Here is a 24,412-nt window from a genome sequence, read left to right on the forward strand (position 1 = left end):
GGAGCCCCGGGGGGAGCAGTGGCCCTGCCCACACCTTGATTGTGAACTCCTGGCCACCGGAACTGTGAGAGAATAAGTTTCCGTCGCTTTCAGCCACCCAGGACACGGGAATTTGGTACAGCGGCCACAGAAAACTAATACACCTAACAAAATGCAATGGCCACGTGCCTGCTCTGCCCAGGGAAGCTGTTGACAGACTGAAAGTTTATGTCCCTAAAAATCCACACGTTGACACCCTAATCTGCATTTAGAGGTGGGGCCCTGGGGAGGAGCCATGAGGGGGGAGCACCCATGATGGGCTCGGTGCCCTCATAAGGGGATGAAGAGACCAGCTCTCGCTCTCTCTCCACCATGCAAAGATACAGTAAGAGGCTGGCAGTCTGACCCAGAAGAGGATCCGCACCAGAACTTGACCAAGCTGATCCCTGACTTCCAGCCACCAGACTGTGAAAACAGGTTTCTGTTGTCGGAAAGCCACTCAGTCAGTTCATGGTACTTGGTTAGAGCTGCCTCCACTAAGACCGAGGCTGACCGGACGCGCTACATTAATGGGCAGCTTGGGCTTCCGGCTGGGCTCAGTGCAGGAAGTGGAGGGAGGAGGGAGGAAGGAGGTGAGATGTGACCTCTCTGGCCCCCTCCACGGGGTCCTGTGAGAGGGCTGTGGCCCCATGATGGTCACAGCTCTTCTTGGGGCAGCCCTCCCCAAGCGACTCCCTGCTTCTGGATCCCAGCGCTGGCTCCCTCCCCGTGCCCCTGCAGGCAGGTGTAGGGCTGTATCCGCCCTGCTGCTCCTGGCGGGGCCCTACCTGAAGCCCTGCCCACACCTTCGCAAACGGTCCCTTCATATCGCACATCCTCCGGCTAGTCCAGTCGAGCCGTACGCGTGCTGCCGAGGCCCTGATGCCCCTGGTCTGCTGGAGCAGTGAGTCTCTGTGGCCTTATGTACTGCTCGTAGGTCAGTGGACTGTCCCCATTTCTCTGTGACACGGGGTGGCAGGTGTGACTGTGCCACTTTGCCCACGAGGGCAGTGAAGCTCGTAACGGCGAGCTGAGTTTATGACCGTCGCGCTGCCACGTCTGGAGCGGAGCGAGGATCACAGCGCGGATCACGGAGCGGCCCCCACGCTCCCACCTCAGACTCGTCCCTGAGCTGTAGGCCAGGAGTGGCAGCGCCGTGCTGCGCGGGCTGCCACTGCCTCCTCGGTCACTGCCGCGGCAGACGTCACCAACCAGTCAGGACGCTCTCAGACTGTGCGCAGGCTCTGGCCTTGCATGTCTCCCGACGCGGCTCTCCAGAAAGGCCACGGAATCCATCAGAACTGGTGGGCAAGTGTGCCCTTCCTGCTACGGTCGATGTAAGGGCTGTCCTGCGCCTCCAGCTGGGCCCTCCGCGGTTGCCTAGGGCAGCGGTCCCCAACCTTTTTGGCACCAGGGACCGGTGCTCTTACGAGACCCTAATGCTTGGTGATCTGAGGCAGAGCTGAGGCGGTGATGCTAGCGCTGGGGAGCGGCTGCAGATGCAGGTGAAGCTTCGCTTGCCCGACCCCTGCCCGAGCGCCTGGCCCTTGGGCCACCTCTGCAAGGCTTTTCCTGCTATCTGCACCCACCAGAAGGGCTGCGCTGAATCGCTGAGTGCAGCCTCTCCTTGGATTCTCCAAGATTAGGGAGCTCGAGACATGGCCTCACCACCACACACGCACGCCTGAAGCGAGATAGACGATCTTACTCTGTAGTGAGCCCAACTCCGATTCCATTTTCCCTTAGGTATTTCAAGACACGGTCACTTCATCTTCCACATCCTTCATCTCCTCTTTGTCCGGGATAAATATCCCTATGTCTCTTACGGGGAAGTATGGCAATTCTGGGAATCGAACTGCCTGCACTCGAGTCCGGCTCCGGGCCTCAGTTTCCTCATATGTAAAATGGGGATAATCTTTAAACCCCGACTCTGCAGGTTTGTTGTGATGTTTATACGGCATATACCCTAGGAATCAGTCATCCTCTCCTAACTCTGGGTCACCTGTAAATGTGGCCAGAGTGCTGGATTTCCTCTGCTTCTGATCCAAAAATGCAGAAATAAAACAAACAAGCAAACAAACAAAAACCCTGAGAAGGAACTGGGAGATTAAGCACCGTATTTTAACAGGTCGAGTGGACGGTCCACGAGAACGTGGGCAGGGTGGGGCCTCAGTGACCGTCCTTCGGGCTGCTTACCCCGGACGTCTACCTAAAGCTGTGAGTTACAGACTCTAACTTTTTGGTGTGTTCTGCCTGCTACGTCCATCCTGTGGATGCTCGAAGCCAGAAAGCTTGTTGTCAGAAGGACTGCATCCCTAAGGAGGGCATCGATCAGACAAAATTGTTAGCTGTAGGGTTCGGGTTTCTGTTCTGACTCTCCACGTCTGTGGCCGAGAGTGAAGAAGTTGGCCTATTTTTATTAACTAACATTTATTGAGCATTTACTGTGTGCCAGTTACTGCACTGAGCTCTTTACACGTATCATCTCAATCGAGCCTCTTTTAAACACCCTCCCGGGTGGATATTATTTCTCCGTTTTATGAAAGAGGAAACGGAGGCTTAGAGAAGTGACGTGCCTGCTGGTCACAGAGTCGGCGAGTGACACATCCAACCCTGGATTGCCATCTGACTGCGTGGCCCTTGCACCCTTGAGTTCCCTTGCATGGATGATCCCTGAAGCTCCTTCTGGCTCCAAGCATCTATTCTTCCTGAGACAGTTGTGTCATCTGGGCTCCTGACGGAGGAATGACTTGACTGTACAAACCCTCGAAACCATTGTTCGGCTGGCATTTCCAGAGGCAGGGGACGCCCGGCCCGGGCTCCGGCGGTCCCGCACACAGAGCGAAGAATGCTGGCCACGTGCCAGGCCCGACGATGCTCTACATTAGAGTTGGATCCGTGCCCTCTCGACCTTTCCTCGGAGGCCCCAGAGTTTTCGATAGCACCAACCCTGACTTCGCAGCGCCCGAATCATTTCACCGAAGGCGCAAGCATAAAAGGTGCCACCCTGCTCGCGTGAGTCAGCGCCGAAGCCTGAATCGAATGGCCCGTGTGGCCGTGGGCTCCAGAAACATCGGCCGCTCGCGGTCACGTTTTGTAAAAGGGGGGCGGTTCGTCTTGTCAAATGAGAAATACCAAGTTTACGGTGGCCTTAAACCCTCAGCATGTTTTTGGTATGTGGCTTAAAAAGTTTCCTTTGGATGCGGATGCTTACAAAATGCTTCTGCCTCCCCGTCTGCTCAGCGATTCTACTGCAACGGAGTCGACTTTACTAACGAGGAAAGCAACCCTGGGGCTGTTTTAAAACCATTCCCGGACTGGTCAGCGAGGTGGGGGAAACCCAGCCACGTGAAGAAATCGGAACGGAAATACCGTCCGCGTCTCGGGTCTTTCCTCCCTCACAGGCATCAACCGTACTGCGGAATGCTGAAAATGAAATCCGCAGTTTGCCAGAATCGTCCGGATTGCTAACTCTAAACTGTATTCCAGAGTTATGCATTCCAGGAACACATAATCATGGTAGGCCATTTCTTCTTCCCCTACCCAGATTTGTTTATTTCATAGCTCTTTTTTTTTTTTTTTTTTTTTAACTCATAAAAGGGGAAACTCCAACTGTCGTTTTGCCTAGGGATTTGGAATTGAAACTTCTACTACTGGTGGCTTGTGATTTTTCCCCAGCCCTCTAGAAGCTTCTGTGATCTCATTTTTTTTTTTTTTTTTCTTAACAGAGGCTTTGTCTATAGTGAATGAACCCTGGCTACAAAGTCGACTGGCTTGCTTAAAACAATGGAGCTACCGAGACAATAGGAAAGAAGATGCTGGCTTAGTGTGCTAAGCGCGAACCCCCAATACAGCCATCCGCATCAATCCTAGCCAAGCCGCTCCTGAGGCTTTCAAGTTCAGGGACAGGCTGGTCTTCTATTCACTGCACCCACAGCTCTGGCAGAAGAACCCCGGCGGGGGGTGCGGCACCTTTGTATCGACACGTTAACTATTCTGTTTAAGATTCCTCTGTCTGTGCTCCACCGCTGCAGAACGAATAAGGAGGAGAGGATCGAGGAGACTATTGTTTGAATATTTCAGGCTTATCCTCCCTAGCTCCCACCACCCCTTCCAAAAAGAACCCCTGCCTCCAAAATGGGGGTCATTCAAAATAATCTGCAGAAAAAGAGGATGGTGGAAGGTCAGCTCACTGCTTTGCATGCGGGAGTTAAAAGCAGCGGTCCTGGATCTCACACACATCCGATTTCACACGGATATGACCTCACCTCCACAACGATGCTTTCATCTCCAGCTTCCTCTTTCTCTCCAACATCTCTGCCCTGGGCCAGGTCCACGTCGCCTCCTCCCCAGGCTAGTGCACTGACCTTCTGTCTGGTCTTCTGTCTCCTGTCTTGCCCTTGCCACACACTGCCCCTGGGTTTCTCCAAACAGGAGAAATCCTGATCACATCAGTCCTCATCTTAAGAGCTTGGATGGTTCTCCCTGAGCTACAGAATGAAGGCTAACCTCCTTACTCTGGCAAATGAGTTCTGTCCCAATCAGGAACCTCTTGGCCATTTGAAGGTTCTACCTCAGCCCAGGGAGGTAGACCAGGGTTGGCCCCAAAGCAAGCCCCACCCCTTGGGGGAAGCCCACGTCACCCCTGGTTCTTTTCTCTGTTCTGCTTGACATCAAGCGTTAACCGCGGTGACGTAGGGAAGGCGGACACAGCCCCCACCAAAGCGAGTACCATCGCACATTCCCGCCACACATAGACATAATGGCCTGATGTCCCAGAGGAAAAAATGTACCTGTCAGAGATAAGACATGTTAAACAAGGAACGTGACAGTTCGTGACCCATAAATCACGTTTCCATTCGATCGGTGTGAAAAATGAAATGTGTCTTGATGAGAGAGAAAAGAAATTAAAAACAAAGGAAAATAATGGATGCCCAATGGTGGAAAGGCATATCCCCAGTGGGCCTCCTGGAGCTGTCACACCTGCAGGCGACTTCTCCCGGGATACACCTTGTCCTGTACCACTGGCTCTTGGCTCTTGTCTCTCTGGGCCTCTCCGGAGCTCACGGCTGACTGGTCACGTTGGCTCCATTCTCTCTGGGACACACTACAGAAAGGGTCACGTCCCCCTGACCCGGGGACTCCTGACTTTTCTTCTTCTTCACAGACAACTCCAGCTTGGGCAGCCCCGGCCCTATGTCCGTGATGCTCTGTTCTACCCACAGTAGTTATTCACTGTTTCCAAACTCGCTCGCCTATCCCAGCTGCAAGATCCTGCTTTTGCCATCCTTTCGCCCAAACTGCCCATCTTCCGCCTGGTGAACCCCCACACGCCTCTCACTTATATGGCTCCACTCCTTAGATTTCCCGGGTCCACCCATCTCCAGCCTCAACAAACAGGGCGGAAGTGACCCCCGTCACGTCCCCTAGGAAGCACAGGAATGATCCAGACAGCAGTGACCACATGGGCAAATCGTCATATGAAATCGTATGTGCATTGGAAATGTATACGCACCTTGGGAGATCGCTCTGTGTTTAGAAATGATCTATGCTTTTAATCAGTGGCGAGAGCTTATGTTGAATCAACTGCATTAGAATTAGACAAGCATGTCTTGATCAGCAAAATACAGACGACCGAGGGAAAACAATACACTTTCTGCCCTTTGACAGACATCGTGGTCGGCAAGACACCTGTTGACATAGGGCTGTCAAAGAGGAAGAGACGCACTTTGCCGGTCGTAGGGACCAGGCCAGAGGAGGGAGTGAGCGGTGGAGTGGGGACTCGTGCAGGGGACAGTCACTGCGCTGGCCTGGAGAGGGGCGCGGTCGCGCCCAGCCCGTGTGCGCGAGGACTCGGGGTGGCGCCTGCCTTTTGCTCCCACCACTGGTGTGGCCACGGAACCCACAAACGCACGCCAATCATCAGGCACGCCCGGCCAGCACGGGCAGACACAGCGGCCGCCCTCTCCCTCTGGCTGCGAGGACAGCTGCTTTTCCTCTTCCTTTGGTGGGGCAGCGTCCAGGCTTCTCCGGCAGCGGGTCCTCACCTCCGTGAGCTCTCAGTGTGGGGAAGCCCAGGCCCTAGCCGGCTGATGTCTCCTTCCCAGCAACGCTCTCTCCGTGGGGGACCGCGTGCGGTTGCTGGGCTTTGAATGCCATCGGGGTGGCGATGACGCCCAGCACGACATCTCCAGTCTGAGCTCACCACCTCGACTCGCATGCCTAATCCTCCCCCCAAGCCTGCTCTTCCCCCGTCCTTCCACTTGATCAGACCAAAGATCGCTGCCGTCATTCTTACACTTCCCTTGTTGACACCCCACAGCCGGCCGCCCGCAATCCTGGGGCCTCCGTCACCAGTACCCGTCGCCCTAACTCAAACCAGCACCATCACCCCCCTGCACCTTGCAGCAGCTCCCTGACAGGCCTCCCTGCCTCTCCTCAGCCTCCCCCCAGCCCCCGCCAGTCTATTCTCAATGTGGCCACTGGGAGCCTTCACCAACGAAAGTCAGATCAGGCGGCTCCTCTGCTCATGACACTGGCCTCCCATGTCAGAGGAGCTGGAGTCCCTACCATGGCCTACAAGGCCCAAGCTGGCCTCACCTGCTGGGTATGTGGCCGCCTGGCTGGACCCTGACCATAAGCAGCTCTTGCCTCAGGACCTTTGCACCAACTGTTCCTAAGCCCAGGGGGCTCAGATATGCGCATGGCTCAGTCACCTGCGTAGGTCGCTGCTCGCATGTCACCTTGTCAGTGAGGCCTCCCTGGACTCAGCTGACCTGTCACCTCCCAGTGATAGTCTCCCCTACTCCCTTGCCCCTCATCTTTGCTCCGCCCTCTCATAGACTTCAGAGCACTCACATTCGTAATGACGTATTTGTTTAATGACTGGGTCATGGTCTGAGGACCTCACTAATTTACTAGCTCCACAAAGGAACCCTCATCTCTCCAGAACTTACCATGGAGCCTGGCATACAGGAGGCACTTAATAAATGCTGGCTGAATGAACAGATGAGTGAACCATAACTGCTAAACCCTATGACCCGACAGTCTAAGCAAGAACTTCACAAGAATCAGAAAGACGCAACAAGCTGCTGGGGTGCCCTGGCTCCTCCTTTCATCGAAACTGTTCGAGCGCGTGGGGCACAGAGCCGTAAGGGCACCGCGGAGATGGTCAGATGGGATTTCTTTCCCTTCCGTTTCAAAATCTCATAAATAGTTCACAGACTCTGGAAAAAATCCTAACAAGCAGTACAGACAAGTAAGTAAATCAGACCATTCATAATCCACCAGGAGACAGGCACAGTCAACACCCTTCTGGACGCTGGCAATGGTGCGACCCGTCGTGCGGGCCGATACTACGTTAGTTAGTGTGGGGTCACGTGAATCGCTGTCATCTTTTAACATTTCCTCATGGCTCACATTTATTGGGCACTTCGTTTGTGCCAGGCACTGTGCTAAATGCTTCACACACATTTGATTCTCCTAAAATCTAATGACGTGGATACTTAATACCATTCACATTTCATATTACAACTGGGAAACCGGGGTTTAGAGAAATCGGGTTAACTTTCTCAGTATCAGGCTGGCATACAGCAGGGCCAGACCCCAGCGATCTGATTCCACTGGCATCTGCTGAATGAGTGAGTGGACGAATGTGCGTTCAACTACTCACACCAGGGAACCTGAGTGAGCTTCCCTTGCCTGGCTGCTCGGTTCTCATCTTACAAAGGCTCTACAGCGTCTGTCACTCATCTTCACAGCTCAAAGCCCACAGAGCCTGTCTTTGGCTCCAACTCCCATCAGCTGTTGGAGAAGTCTTCCTCAAGGGGAGACTCAAGTGCCTCCTTGGATGAGTCTGTCCATGGCCCCCCGTGGCCCCGGCTTTGGTCACCCGCAGGGCCGGCCACAGGGCCTGGGCCGTGGCAAGCAGAGCCCACTCCGGGCCGCGCCCGGCCGCCGGCCGCCTGCACCCGCCAGCGCCCGCTGGCTCCCGCGGCCGCCGCCAGGCTGCCGTGTCCTCTCCGGAGGCGCGGCGACGCCTCCCGCTGGTCCGAGCGCCGCCAGTGCTGGTGCCACCGCCACCGCCAGTGCTGGTGCCACCGCCGTCATGCCAGTGCCACCAACGCTGCCAGCGCCGGGCTCACCGCCGCTGCTGCCGCTGCTGCCGCCGCCGCCACGTCGCCGAAGCCATCGCCCCGGTCGACAGCTCGGGGAGCTGGCCGGCTCCCGCCACGCTCGGCGTGGGGGCGAGGGGCTTCGTCGGCGTTTGCCCAGGCCCCGGTCGGTCTGCAGGCAGATGGGGGACAGACTGAGGGACGACGGGACCTCATGAAGGACTCGAAATTACCCTCTCCTCCAAACAGGGCTTCACTCTGGACTCTCTTGGGATTTCCTGGGAGGCGGCTTGGTCCCTTATGCACACAGATTCCTGAAGAGGCCAACTCATTTTCCCAAGAGATCTCTAAATCCCCCAGGGAGACCTGCAGGCCGAGCTGGGACTCGCTTCCCACATCCACCCTTCTCCTCCCACCTACTTGGAGCTGACCACGAATACTTCTTCTGCGACTAGGAAGCTGAGAAGACACATTTGTGGCACGACTTTTAATATTCACAGGATCTCGCGGTATGCATTCGTGAGCTCGCCTTGCCCTTAACTCTGTCCTGTTCCCGTTTCGGTCCCGTTTCTCAGATATATCATTCTTATTATTTTATTATATGTGTGTCTGAAAGGCAGCGTAGCTTGATGGTTCTAGGTGGAGGGTGGTTAATACATATACACAAGCCACGCTGGCTGGGCTCAGGTCCCGCTCCACCACTGGCAAGCTGCGTGACCTTAAACAGGCAGCGTTAGCCTCGCTGTCCTCATCGATAAAAGGGGCATCTGCGACAGGGCCTTCTTCACAGGGTGGCAAGGGTCAAACGGTAAGAAGTGAAGGCACTTACACTTACTGACACTCAGAAGGCACTCGGTAACTTCTATCGTTACAATTATTATTGTTACTGAGAAGAACGTTAGATTCTTTAAGGGGACGCAAAAAAGGGAGAGCTCCATCTACCATGAAAGGTGTCGAGAGAAGCCTCGGGGAGGAGAGAGCTTGATGAATAGGTGTTTGTTAGGAGAACGACAGGAAGAAAAGGCATTCTGAGGACAAAAAGGAGTTTGTTCAAAGGCCCTGAGGCATGAAACATCCTGGCACGTCCAGAGAGGTGCCCCCTGATCAGCACAAGCAGAGTGAGGGTTCAAGGTCAAAGAGAAGCCAGAATCGGATCTGAAAGGACAGCCTTAAATGATGGAACGGCAAAGTCAGATTTGCCTTTCAGGAAGGCTTAGGTAATGCCCAGCCCGACATATTTCATCTCTCCAGGGTGACCACTGTAATGATCAGTTATCACACACAGCCCTGCAGTGTATCAGGGCCACAAAACGGAGGACTCACTGCAATTCGCGCATTCTTTCCTCTGTTCACAAGTCTCCAAAGGCCTGTTTACTTGCTCGAGTTTTAATAACTAATCGGCTTATTTTTCTAGGCTTGTTTGGTTACTGCGGAAGGTTTTCTTTACCAATAACACCTTCCGGAATGATTTTTTAAGTACTCATCTTCCTAACCACAAGGAGAGTCGCAGGTGGCCATTTCTTAGCGCGCGTAAGAGCCAGACAGCAATTATTCAGCCTCGCGGCCCACACGCGGCAGTGGCAGCTTTGTGGGGCGGGACTGGGCGGTGGAGGCGGACGTGGGAGGCAGGGACAAGGTGGGGTCAGCGCCGCTGCTGGAAGTGGAAGCACGGGACAGGAGAGCAGCGGTCGCTGAGCAGAGGAAAAGGAACCTGCCCGCGGCATGAAAGAGAGGGACGAAAAGGCAGAGCGCGCCTGTTAAGAGAAGCTGGTGACGAAGGAGGTCCCTGGAGGGAAAAGTCTGAGACAAGGTGACTCGACTGTTTGAATCTGTCTGGATTCATGTGTTCACTTATCATTCGTGAGCGCGGCCTATCGGCCGATTCTGTGAATTCTCTTTGTTCGCAAATGTCCTGAGTCTTGAGAAAATAAATACCCAGATGCCACAAAGTCGCATGTGCTCTCCGACCACGAAGGGCTGGGACAGCGGGAGGAGAAGTCACTGCTACCGGGCACCTGCTATGTGCCAGGTACCGTCCCAGGTTTATACCTGCTGCCCGACTTAATCTTCTCAACACCCCTTTGGTAAAGTCAACAGATAGGAACGATCAGTTTTTCTGGCCCAACTTCCATTGCCCCATAGTAGAGAAAACAGAGGCAGCAGGTAGGAGAGGGGTCATCCGAGTGAGGAAAATAAAGCTGAAAACTTAGTTGCAGACACCCGTCACTTTCATCTCCTTCCTCCTTCCCAGAACTTTCATCTTCGGGTCGGATCTTAGATTCTCATAAAACAAACATTGCTTTTTTTCCACTCACTTTTTCCTTTTAATACGACATTGCTCCCAAACGCTCACGTGCTAATAATCCTCTTATTCCCACTAACGTGGTCGGTACGCATGTGTGTGTTTGTGTGTGCTCAAGTGCTGGCGTGCTCAGTTCAGGCACAGATAGGAGTTCTGTGATCCCCGAATTCTGGACAAAGACATCCTCATCGTGGCCACGGGAATGCCACTTTGCATCGTGGTTGCTGAGCACAGGTGGCATTTTGCTTAAGTCGAAACAAAAAACAACCTAATCTTAGCAACCCATCATGTGGTACTCTAACATCGCATGCATTTTACATCAACTGAGAAATTCAAAGAGCTCTGTAGAAATATAATAAGCATGAGAAGTATCAGGGTCTCTATCAATTGCTTTGTTTCTCAGACAATAATTTTTCTCCTGAAAAATGAAATCAAACAATAAATTATTTATTGAGCATCTACTATATGATTAGGTACTCTACTGCCAATGGGACATTATAGGATTTCTTTTCATTTCTGTCTTTTATTCTTTAGAATATTTAAAGCATTGATCAGGATGCTTTAGCTGTTTTCTCTTCAAGCAATTTTCTTATTATTTATGAATGTCCTTAGAACTTTAACACTTTGGTGGCTATGCAGAGTTTTCTGGGTCTTTTCTGTTTTGTTTTGTTTTCTTCCTACTATTGTTTTCCTCCTAAAACTTTCCTTTTCTTTTCCTACTCTCTGATTTTTTAGGAAGAAAAAAAACCTAGCATCTGCAGTCTGAGACCACTTGAAATATCTGGGCTGCGGACTGCTAATGACCTCCCAGAGATAACCCGAATTGCTGATTTAGCAAAGCCCATTCTTGACCTTGACACAAGACAAGACAGGCAAAGGGGAAAGACTTGCTAGAGAACAGTGAAAGAAAAAGGATCATAGAAGCGCTCAGATCTCACCAGGTCCCCTCCCCCCATTCAGCAAACACCTGGCTGAGTTGGAAAACATGACCAGTCCAACCTTCCTATTGGCACCAATTGAAGCTGTCAGCTCTCGGCTTGTCACCAGTTGCACTGGGAGGCCCCGGGCAGCCACAAGAGCCCTAATTAGGCAGAAATGACACTTCTACAACTGACCTGCCAGGACCTTTGGCAAACCATTTAACATCATTAGTTAACATTTTTTAAAAGTGTGAATGTAAATGAACAGCCAGTGGCTTTCAATGGAGTTTGCCGGTGGCATCTCCCCCCACTCCCTGCTCACTCTTTCTCTTTTTACATGAATAGTCTGCTTGTTTTCTCCAGAAATCGGGGGGGGGGGGGGGGGGGGGGGGGGGGGGGGGGGCGGGGGGGGGGGGGCGCTGGGGAAGAAGGAAGAAGAGGACCAGTCCTCTGCAAGGAGAGACATGTTAAAGCATAAACAAGCCCAGAGGAGCAGAGGGACCACCTCTTCCTGTCCCGCTGTGGGCCCGAACACATGCAAGCCCCCAGGCCCAGCAGAGCAGAGAGGGCTAGACCAATGCCAAGTCCCCTCCATGAGACATGGCTGTGAACGTGGGCAGCGGCCATTCTGGACTGTCGGTGGGTAGGCGGTAACTCTGTTCCCTGACTCCAGTACCTCTGAAATACGCTTCCGCTCACATCTGCAACCACTTGCTGGCATTGTGAACAAGCTGATGTTTTGGAGCGGTTCGGCCAATATCTCACGTGTGCTCAAGTCTACGTGTACCCGTTTTAGAAGCACCTGGTCCCTCCCTAAAGGAATGAAGTTCCAGGGGTGACCATTTCAGACGTGGGTTTGATACTTACACAGATTAGCTCATTTCCTACCTGAAGCGGTTACTTCCCACCTCGAATCACACTTCATTTTGCTCTTTGCTGTACACCCACAGAAGCCGTACACGCCGACACTCTCCATCTGTAGGGGGTGGGGGGGGGGAAGAGGTTTGCTGTGAAAATGTCACTTGATCTATCTGTTTCCAGGCTGCTCTCAAATCGTGTGCCTGTGCGGCTTGACGGGAGCAGTGGCAGCCCGGGGTAGAAGGCAGGAAGGTTTAGGTGGGCTGCAGAGGGGCCGGGTTCCTGGTGGGCTTTTGCTCTTACCACCTGCTCGCCGGGTGGCCCTGGGCAGAGTGGTCTGCCCTGAGTCTCTGTAAGACAGAGGTAATGCCTTACTACTTTAAGAGGGAAAAAAAAAAAAAAAAAAACAGATGGAAATATCGGAGAAGTGGGAAGCGTTGTGTAAAGGTAAGGAATTGAGGGCCAATAAGAGCTGCCAAAATTGGGGAGCTATGCCAGGTTAGCATCTGTCATTCATCTTGGAGAGGTTAAACTGAGGATCTGTCCTCTTGCTTCCCCAAGGCATGCTCAACAAAGACAGGATGCCACCCGCACATTCCGGGTCCCTCTCTGTCCCCCTCTACCTCCACTCCCCGCTTATTCTCAAAAGGGCTGTGAGTATTACAAAGGAAAGGGTATGGGTGCGAAACAAACTCCTCAAGCCCACAATTATATGAGCTGTTTGGCCTCTCGGCTGGATCCTGAACAGGGGGAAGCTGTGCCTTGTCCGGCTCCGGATTTCTGGGTGCCCAGTGGATGCGCGGTAAATGTTTACTGAATCGAAAAGCAATGTGGCTCCCAGACTCGTGCTCACAACAGCTGGGAGGTGTGCTTTAGGAAGGCAGCGCACGTACTGAATTTGGAGAGTTTTACTTGTCCCTGAATTAAAGATGAGTAAAACCAAGCAGGCGGCATGTGGAGGAGGAGGAGGAGGCCTGCGGCTCGTCATGAGAGAGAAGGGAAAGGAAGCAATCTGAGTTTGGGGCAGAAAGCGACAGGAAATACTGGAAAACGTCCTTAATCACAGTAAATGGGAAAGAGAGCGAGCGGCTCATCGTGATGGAGCATTTAGTGCTTTTAAGCTAAATACCTCAGCATATTAAGCAAATAGAGAAAAGCCAGCTAGAAGATGTCAGCAAATTGAAGCGAACGGTGCTCAGAAAGCCGATAGGAGGTGTCTGGCTTTGACCCCTTTTCCCATCACATGCCTGGTCCGCGCCGGCTTGTTTAGTGTTGCTCTCCTCTCCAGCTGCGGAGCTTATTGAAAAGCTCTTGCTCCCTGCCTGGTTTTGGCACATTTTCTGCAGGTGCCTCCTACTGCGGCCACAATGGGCTGCTAGGGAGGTTTAGACCTGTCAACAGCTACAGGGGAGGGGGCGGCAGTGGCGGAGGGAGCACAACCATTGTCTTAAAGGGCCAGTGACATTGTGTGCCGCCTCGGAGCCTGTAGCCCCAGCACCTGCTAATGAGATGAATCCTTTCTCCGGCTCTCTCTTTCTCTCTTTAATGATTTAACTTGATCGCCTCGGTTCCTTTATGGAAGGGGAATTGCTCCATTGATCATATAAAGTAATTGCCTGCAAAACATTGCTCTGCCGCCGCTACTACGTTCTTGGCTGAAAATGTCACAGCAATTGAAAAGCTCTTAGCCCAGTTCAAGAATGAGGCTGCTCGAGAGAACGGTCTTCGCGTACGTCCCCAAGGACTTGCATGTTCCCGAGTTACAAGTTTTGGGTGCGACCAAGGGAGAATTTCCCTCCCTTGTTGCATAGCATGACTTTGTGTGAGGTTGTCGAAAACGAACCAAAGGAAACCAAAAAACTCCCTCAACCCTAAACCCAGATAGTTTGGGGAAAGAAATATTTTCTGGGTCGCCCCTGCCATTCTCTTCTCAGGAGCCACGAACCCAGAGAGACGCCCACTTGGGTCGAGCGCACTTTAGGACAGCGTCTTCGTTCTCATCACACAGGAAGACATCTTTGTCTAGGAGACAGCAGGGCCCTTGCTTTAGAAAAGCACGATGCTCTAAACTGTGGAAGATTTGCTGATTTTTTCAGACCTGTCACTTGGCGGCAGCAGTGACACACTGTGGGAATAGGGACCGCACACTTAAGCAGTTTTCGTAAATACTTTATTAGTCACTGCCACGCCAAATGTGAGGGAGTAACCCACCTGGGGGAAAATCACTTTGTCATAGGCATGAAACTGCCAGCGAAATAAACAGCTGTTAGTTATGGTTTCATTTTCCTTTGACAGGTGAAAGCCTAAGCTCGTATCTGAATAAGAGCAAGAGACTTTTTTTTTCCGTTTAATTGGCGGAAAGCACCACTTGCTAAATGAGATGCTGCCACGTGACTAACATCACTAATTTGGGAACAAAGCTTCAGGTGAGTCACCTTCCAACTGGATGAGCCATGAGTATTTTTTTATAGCTGAAGAAGTAAGCAGGAGACGTGCTTGTTATTGCACTTTTTTAAACAGGCAAAAATGTCTGCCTGCTTATCTGACGAATGAGAGTACAGATAATTCAGCTATTAAAAGGCCATTTAAAATGATAAAGCTAAAGAAAGCTGTAGAACTTTTTACATCTAAACCTTCTAAAAAGCCATGGTACGAGTTTCATAACTTGTAAATATGTACAGCACTTTTTTCCTTAGGATTTAGATATTTTGGATTTTAGATTTTTAAATCTTGTAATGTTGTTAGAATATACAGATGTCCAATTAAGGTGATTACACATATTACACCAAAATATGGTGTATATAATAAAAGGCATTTTTCCCACAAAGTGAATTGTTTAAATTAAATTTAAACTCACTAAATTAATTTCTGAATATAAAGAATTATTTTGACAACCTTTCACCAGCAACTGGAGGTTTTTGTTTTGGGTTTTTGTTTTGTTTTTAATGGGAAGGGAAGTCTACGTTTACATAGCTTACATGGGGAGGTCTTTCTCTTTTTTTGGTCTGTAAAATCAGGGTGTGGAATTAAATGACCCCAAAAGTTCTGCCTGGCTCTATGATTTCCTTATCTATAAAAATGATTTCTATAACGGTAAACACATGAACAGTAACTATGCCCACAAAGTTATTCCTACCAGCTTTGCCTACTGGGCAGGCAGACAGGGAAGCTAGAGAAAAAGTGGGTTAAGCCCCTGCAGCCAAGACTAGGAGAGTCTGGACCTCCGAAGCCAGAGCCCCGCAACCCCTTGCAGAGGCCCTCTGGGAAGCAGGAACACACAGGGAAGGTGGCATTTGCGGTGGAGGACGCGAGAGAGTGGCTGGCCTGAGCCTGGTGCTCAGGCCACCTGTCCTCTGTATGAACTCCCACAGCGACGGCGAGAGTGGCTGCTGGTGTTAGCCATCCAGAAGGGGGAAATAAAGAACATCTGAAGAGGAGACAACAAGCCAAACAAGCACATCATCGGAGGAACGAATGTGAAATCTGACAGCGGCCACAGGACTGGTTTCACTTTTGCAGCCGCTGGTTAACTGGCGCACGATGCGAGCGGTCTGGTTAGAAAGAACCGCGAGGTTCGGAGACAACAAAGTGGGACGTCGCAGGCTCGTGCAGGTCTTCGCGGCACATTTTAAACCACCCAACCACGCGGGGTAGAAATTCACTTGGATTTACGTTTGTCCAAACTTCATACTAAACAGGGTTTGTCCAGATGTTGGGCATGCGTCTAAAAATAACGATGCATTTTAAAATGCGGCCTCATTCCCACGTCCGTGCTCACCTAACTGATGAAATGTGCACAGAATGGTGAGAATGATACCCTAGGCTAAAACGTGATCGTTCTCAAGGGCGAAAGCTAACACTCTTCAAAATCGGATTTGTAAGTTTACTTATGTGGTTGAGAGTCACAGACATTTCAATCTGAGCCCTTTATTTACTTAGTGTTTACAGTTTGTTACCGACATGTATGTCACTCACTAAAAGTTAACACACAGAAACGTTAAGATCCTTTATACTTAAATAAAAAGTTAACATCAGGCTGATGGATAACAATACCTGTTGAAATGTCTGTGTTCCATATATAAGGTGTCCTTACTGTCCAGTCAGAAAATATCAATTTGAACTCTGCTTTATAGCTTCTGAATTAACATAGAACCACTGGTTAAGGGAAGAAAAAGATCTTCTTACTAGTTTATCCCTTGGTGGAATGCACGGGATCATTATAAAGGAGCATTTCAGCCGCAATTCATATGACTAAGTCAGACATGACGGAAGCTATCCAAGCAGAGACTTCACTCCCCTCCCCCACGAAGAGCCTGGTTTTACTTTTTTGTTTCCTGCAATCTTCTTAGCATTACATGCGGCAAAGTTTCCCTTCTTTCAAAAGTCAGAAAGCACTAAGTAGCCAAAGGAGAGTTCCAATTTTTGTTTGTTTGATACAGGATCACAGCCCTGTTCTGCCAATCATATCCTTCCAGATTACAGCTGATTTTAAAATATCCAAGTGAAAGAGATGCACTTGGAGAACACATGTATGACTGATCCAAAGGATGAGCTGTAGATGCCTACAATAAATAAACAAACAAACAAACAAACTCAAAAACTGTACCTATACGTTTTGTCAAAAACAGAGATAGGATGGCATGAGGTGTACAGTCCTAAAGTCTGGATTTGGAGAACAAGGCAAGTCTCTCATAAACACAGTAATCATATGAGCTGATCCTGACGTGACAGCTGAGCCTTAACCCCAGAGGATATGGGCATATTTGTGTGACGTTCTCTGATCCCCTAGCCAGGGCCTAGTTTTGTGCCACGGAGGATACTGCTTTTATTTCTTAGCATTAGAGCTTGAAAAAGAGTGTGAAAAGTTCAAGGCATGCCCCTAGTAAGTTAGAGTCAAAGCCAGACAACATACTCAGGGGAAGGTAAAAAACAGTTATTTTTAGTTAAAAAGAAAAAAAAACAAAAAACAAAAAAACCTGGTGATTCCTTTTGTTCTCACATAACAAATACTACTTGGAGATAAAATCTATTACTATAAACATAAATTAAAGAGATCTTGTAATTTTGAATTCTTCATTTTGCTTGCCTTTCCTGATTTTGCATATTTATAATCTCAAAAAAGATAACTAATTTTCCAGGAGGTTGATGAAAAGTATGCAGAAAAAATTATTATTGAGGAGATAATATCTTTCTTGTAATGCTCTTAGTTAAGAATTCAAAATAGCTATATTTTCAGTAAAATAATAAATGATGATAAATAGGACAATATTCATTCTAAAGCTTATAAACTGATAAATACATTTTACTTATTTCAAATAGCATACTTTAAAATAAGAGTTATGTTTTTGTTCTTACTCTACAAAACATAGTCTTTGATTCTTACTCTACAAAAGACAGTCCTTGATTTTGTATTTTCAACGTCAGCACAGAAACTTTATTTTTCCCTTATATCCTGTCAGCTTGGCTATAAAGAAAAGAAAATATCTACGATTAGGCACCAAAGGTCAAATCCACAAGTCAATAAAAATTCCAACAAGTGTTGGCATGGAATAATTTTACATCGAAAAGAAATCTGGTACTATGTCTTTCAAACAGGAACACTTTTTTAAATTTTAGAGGTAGAAAAATTCTTTAGAAGAGACAGATGTCTAAAGTTAACTGAGACGTCTCTTCCCTGTGAAATGCCGTCTCCTGAGTTTGTTTCATAATCTTCTCTATTTTCAAATCCCCCTTAAAGGTTATCTGACTAGAGGGCAAATATTTGGCCATGAACTTTGGGAAAGATGGGTTAACTAGAATAGCTCAGGGATTTTTTAAAGCACTTGATTGTTCACAAATCAACTCTAATTTTACAATGGTCTCACAGTAGCTATTGCAAGGGCAGCTCCTTCAAGGAGTTTTGCAAGTCCCAACAAGGGCAGGGGGAGACAGTAGACCCTGGATCACTCACGTCGCTTCCTCTGGCCATACCTCTAGCATACGAAAATAAAAGGCGATCACAGCAGCCACCTCGCTGCTTCTATTCCAAACCTCGCTTTTACCTCAATGATTTCTTTCAAGTGAGAATGCCACCACACAAAATCATCCTAATATACATCAACTCCTCATTTGTCTGAGTACTACTGTGTTAGATCCTCCGACACGAGCCTCTCCTTCCTACCCGCACACTGCAGCACTCAAAACAGTCATGCCGAATGTAGCCCAAGCCAAAAACAGGCATCGTTAGTAATGTATTCAAATTTCCACTTTAGAAATAACATTTTAGTCTTTTCATCCTTACTATATCTCTTAAATACTAACAGAAACATTATTTTTCTGAGAAACTGATTCAGATGATTACTATTACTTTTATTTCTACAATATCTACCTAAGTGTTAAATGCACAATCACAAAGTATAATTGTATTATTTAATTAAAAACAGGAACCATTTTCCCTTGCTAACATACAATTTTGTGTATTTTTTAAAAAACTGAACAAAAATTTAATCTAACACATTAGAATGGCGCTAGAGATTCATTCATGAGTGTCGCCCTAAATAATCTTGTAAGTACATAGGGCTCCAATGATGATAATTTATATAACTGTCATATATGAAAGAGATGCAGTTAAATTAAATCAACATTGAGAAATTTGCCTAGAATGCTTTTATTCACTAAAAATCCTTGGGATTTTACTCTCCCAAAACATGATTCTTCAAGAAATAATTCTCGTCTGTGTCTGTGACTAGTGTTTTTTTTTTTTTCAATATTCAAAACACTAAAATGCTCAAACTTTTTAAACAGGGTCCATAAAAAGCAAATCAAAGATGAAAAAAAGAGAAAACAATAACAACGAAAAACAACCCTGTAATTTGCCAATAACAAAGACAATGAGTTTTTTTTAAGTCCCCTGAATAATTTTTTGAAAGTGTAACACTACCATAAGATTCATGACCAGGACTATAGAAATCAAACCACTGGTGATAAAGGCAGAGACGGCCTTTTCATTTTGCTAATAAGAAATAGATAATTCCTCTTAAACAGATTAACTTAAAGTACATTTTTCAGGGACGCTAAAATCCCCTTCAATCGGGTTCTTAAGTTTAATTATAGAAGTCAAACAATTTATTAGCTCTTATTCAAGTGCAACAACAAAATATGTAGGCACACACACCTCTCGGGGGCCAGGGGATGAACCAAATCAATATTTGCACCAGTAACAGAGAAAACATTTTTAGGCCTAACTTGTTAAACCAACCATCTAACTAGTCCCCTTAACTGGGATTCTTTCTCCCTTTCTTCTTTACTGCCCCCTACGTGGAAAATATGTTTAACATTTACTTCATTCACAATAAACACAATTACTGTTTTTATTTTGCTACTTTTATATTAAGAAAGGAAGTACAATTTAAAAACCCTGGTTGTTGTAGGATATTTTATATGTATTCATTTTGCTTTATTAGCCCCATAATTATGTCACAAAAATACTCTTAAGTGTACCTACTTCTATAAAGTTAAAAAATTACCTATTTAAAAATGGCAAAATAGCTTGCTTAAAGAATTTCTTTTGCCCGATTTTTCTCTTTTCTCTTTACTGTCTGAACTCACTGGGTAATAGCCCTATTTCCAGTTTCATTCTGCCTATATAGAAATTGTATGTCTATATCCTGAAAAATACCAATTAAACTGCCAGCAGTAGCATCTCCAACAGTAACTTTTGGTCCTCAGTGTCAAAACCCTTTGAACAAATGACCGGCAGGCTAAATCTAAAACAGCCCTTGACAGGATGCCGGCTTTCAGCACTCACTTTATAACCAGGGCTCCGGCTTTCTGCTTTATTTAGGAAGCAAGAGAGAAATAACACATCAACTTTACAATTTGCACAAATGGTAAAGGTTAAAATAAAAGTGAAAGATTACTAGAAGGTTTTATTACTTCAAAATGTCACTAATATTGTCTTAAAAGGAGAGAGAGAGTGGAACTTCCCCTATCATTTAATTCCGTTCCATCGGAATTCCTATACAAAGCTAAATAAAGGCTTTCAAACAAATACTGTAAAGCTGTGAAAAATGCTACATTTTCTTTTTCTTTAATTTCTTCGGTAATAATTTCACCATTTACTGTGTGTTGGGCACAGCAGAAAGACGTTTCATGGATGTTTAATCTCACAGCAATCCTATGAAATAGAAAATGTTCACCAATGAGGAAAAGGACTCAGAGAGGTTAAGTAAGTTGTACAAGATCACACAGCTGGGAACTGGAAGAACTAGGACTTGAATCCATGGGGTCTGACTCCAAAACTCAATACTTTGGGGCCACCCTGGCCACACCTATTTTCAAACCATTCCTGGGTAAAGCTTCCCCCTTTCTCTTTCTGACATGATCCATGAAGAAATCTTTTAGAGTAGTGCTTTCAACCTTGGCTGTTCATTAATATCATATATAAAAAATACTTATGCTCGGGCCCCATGCCTAGAGATTCCAATTTAGTAGGTCTGGGGAAGAGCCCAGGCATCGGTATTTTTCAATACAATAGCAATGAATAAAATAGATAGTCCTCTTCTCTGTGGTGCTTGAATTCTAATGGTGCTTAGGTTCCAGTAGAATCTAAAAGAATCCCAGGTGGTTCTAATGTGCAGCCTGGACTGAGAACAAGTGATCAGGAGAGTAATACCACTTACCCAGGTTCCTTTCTCTGAGCCCTCAATGCAAGCAACTCAACTGGCAGAGAATAGGCAAGAGGCTAGCAAAAGCAGCCATGACTCAGAGAGTTCTAGATCTGAGACGCAGCAGAGCACTGTGGGAAACACATGGGCATTGCAGTCAGCCGGACCTGAGTCCAAATTCCATCTCCACTAGTTGTTAACTATCTAACTTTGGGCCAATCGCTGTCTTTTGTGGCTGTTTTGCAGATTCAGTGAAATGATAGAAGGAGAGCCCCAGGCACATAAAAGTGCTCCCATCAAAGATAGCTGCTCTGTGGTTTTTGCTGCTGTTACCACAGTGGTAATGATTACTGCCAGGGGAATTAGTAACAACAACAACAACAACAAGGAAAAATCAAGTTACGAAAAAAAGTTTCACTAGTCCTACTTTTATTAATGGCATTTAATTTGCAGCTATTTATATATTGCAATTAGCTCGGCTCATATTTCTCATTGACGACAACTGGGTGAAGGTAACATCATTCCCTTTTTCTAGATGAGGAAAAGACAACCTTTCCATCTATTCTGTCTCCGAGTCGCATGATTCTCTGATCAAAGACACCTGCACTCACGTTCATTAGTTCCCTATGAAAAATGATAGTCAACACAGATGGCAGATGCAGGAAAGAAGGATTAACAAGCACTCGATAGCAACCCCAGAATAACATCTACATCATCACTTCTGAATAGTAGAGTCATGGCAAACGAGTTCCAATTCATACAAAGGTGTCAGAAAGGATTAAGGAGAAGTGAACAAGTACATTTTTCTTTATCCTCATTCATTTAGGAAATGTCTGGCATAGTTTAGAAATTGTATTTGAAATGCAGATGGAAGAATGGTTAATTTCCTCTATGAAGAGTCTTCCATTAGCTGATAGTAATATATGAATATGTCCTAATATTTTATCCTAATCAGAGCTACAAAGTAGAAGAGATCTAAGAGAGACCCAGTTCATTGGCTCTCAATCAAGGTCCCCAAGACACCTGTGGACTGTGGGCAAGGGTCCCACGATTTCCTATGTACACCAAACACACTCCCAAACCTGAATAACTGCCTACCCATAAAACATATTCTTTGTCATACGTACAGTTTCCTTGAATGAAATACAAATGCCTCTAGACATACTGCTGAATTCACAGCCACTCCATACAACCACTATTACAGGGCTAGGGCAGGGGTCCTCAAACTTTTGTTAAAAGAGTCTTCACATGCAAAAAGGTTAGGGAACACTGATCGAGTTCACCTCCCTCACTTTATTGAATAGGTCCTAGAAGACCTTGGGGACAGCTGGGAGTCTGACCTAGGTTTTGTAATTCTCAAATGATCCTTGTCCCACACCACACATCTCTTCCAATGAGAAGCTAACTGTCATGGCTGTGTCCTCTTTCTCACATCCCTTCTTTTCTAAAGAAGGGGAGTACAGTCCTACCCTCTCTCCCTGGATATGTTCCAGAATTTTCTCTATCTCCTGAACCTTTCCTTTCCCTTTCCTTCTCTTCCTTTCCCTCCCCTTCTTGACTACCCAGTTAGGTCCTTAGTTCAAGAGGACAAGATCCCTTGTCCTTCCAGACGATTCTTCTATTCTTATTCAACTCAAGCTAAAATCAAATGCATCCTTTCCCACCGGCAAAACCATATCACTCTCATTTATCCCATTTCTGTCAACTGTTAACAGAATTCTACAAGCTGTCCTCAGTGGAGTCCATCTTTGGTTCCCCAACCTCACATCCAACCACTCATAGTGATTTTCATCCTTCCTTCCTATCATCTCTCTCATTCTTCGCTTTCTGTTGCTACCATTATTGTTTAGGGCCTTACATCTATAGTATTTTCTACCTGGGCCTCCTGCTTTTTGTATAACCCATGCCCATCAAGCCTACCCACTGCTGCCAATCAACTTCCTAAAACACCATTTTCATTTTGCCTGCCCTGTACTCAGAAATTTGGAATTGCTTCTCGCTCTTACGGAATAGTATTCCAGTTCCTCTACAGCCTCCCCTCAGATGACTTTTCCATCCTTATTTCTTATTATTCTTAAAAATAAACCCTTTGCTCCAGCCATCAGATATACTCATTAGTCACCCAACTCCAAAACATTTGACCGTTAAGTATTAAACATTTATTACGTATCAACTCCATGCATTCATTCAACAAATATTTACCGAGCATCTATCCTGTCAAGTAACATACTGATGCTGGGGATGCAAAGGTGAAGAAGACACAGCAAGTCTCCGTCCTTATGTAACTTAACAGCAAATGCATTACAGAGAGGAGACACTGAGACAGGGTGGTCCCAGCCCGGGACACCTCCAATCTTCCATTAAAATGTTAAATGAATCAAGACATCCCTGAGGGCTTAACTTTGTGGCCCAAGCTCCATGTGAGGAAGGAGTTCAGAAGAAAGGGAGGGCTGGGTGAGGACGGCTGGAGTGTGGAGTATGGCCTCTTTAAAGAAGTCAGACTTAACTGGACATTAAAAGGTGGGTGTACCAGAGAGGGGGGCGCCTTCCATGCAGGGCGATGCGAGGAAAGGCACGAAGGTGGGAAGGAAGCAACAGAAGCAACGGGCTTCTTCTGTACAAAGGGTCATTCAGCACTATTCAGCAGGGCACATTCTCCGTCCCTGTGGAGCCCAGGCTCTGGGTGGATGTAAGAATGACTCAGACTCGGCCCCTACCACCAAGGGATGTCCATCTAGCAAGAAGGATAAAGCAGGTTCATGATGATCTATCACAAAGTGAGACCTTCCTTTCCATTAGAGATTTGGAGAAAACAGTGAGTTCAGAAGGTGTATGTCTTGGTCCCTAAAACGGTATTTATAGTGTGGACCAAAAAAGGGGGCCACATACTAAACCTGGCAACCCAGACACTGAATGTAAACTTTCCTAATTAAAAGCAGGTCATGGTGGGTAGTCCGTCCTAGGCCTGTAGCATCCTTGATGAAGGTCAATCTTTGCCTTTGAAATTGTCTATTGTCTTTATGCATCTAAGATAAAATACCTCTGAAATGTCAGAGTAATCTTCTTTTCCATGCCCCTGGAAGGCACAACTGCCTTCACCAGAGCACAAGACCACATTGTTATCTCGTTGCCCACACACTCTATCTATGAGCTGTAAACGTTAACTATCCTGTACCCATCAGTGTAAAGGTATGTGTCTGTTTGGCTTTTTATCCAGTCTCAGAGATTTCCCCGCCTTGCTTTCTCCAGCCTCCCTACTCTATCACCAGTGAATTTCATGTAACTCTCCTGACACTTTCTCCTTTTATTCTAATACATCTGTTGAAAATAACTATCTTGCTTCAAAGTGATTTCTCACTTTCTCATTTTATCCTATGTGACCAGTGAAGCAGGCAGAGGAGGGCAGGATTGATCACGTTTTCCAGATGAGCAAAGTGTGGCATAGATGCTTTAAGTGATCTGCTTAGGTCAGGAACACAAACAGGCAAGAGTAGAATAAGAACAACTGTGCCTCGCCACCCACGTCTGCAGCAGAAGTATCTAGAGCAGAGGGGG

At 47.3% G+C, this 24,412-nt stretch overlaps 1 protein-coding gene across 2 annotated transcripts in view; it reads right to left on the reverse strand.

The window, feature by feature from the left end:
- HSPA12A (heat shock protein family A (Hsp70) member 12A) overlaps nt 1-24,412 on the reverse strand; it is a 130,424-nt gene that overhangs the window by 105,002 nt on the left and 1,010 nt on the right. For both annotated transcript variants that reach the window (XM_016142495.2, XM_016142499.2), the window contains exon 2: nt 12,243-12,330. In XM_016142495.2, coding sequence (XP_015997981.1) covers nt 12,243-12,330 — 88 coding nt within the window. The remainder of the gene's footprint in view (nt 1-12,242; nt 12,331-24,412) is intronic.

The sequence above is a fragment of the Rousettus aegyptiacus genome, unplaced genomic scaffold (genome assembly GCF_014176215.1).
Source record: "Rousettus aegyptiacus isolate mRouAeg1 unplaced genomic scaffold, mRouAeg1.p scaffold_m13_p_6, whole genome shotgun sequence".
Lineage (NCBI taxonomy): Eukaryota > Metazoa > Chordata > Mammalia > Chiroptera > Pteropodidae > Rousettus > Rousettus aegyptiacus.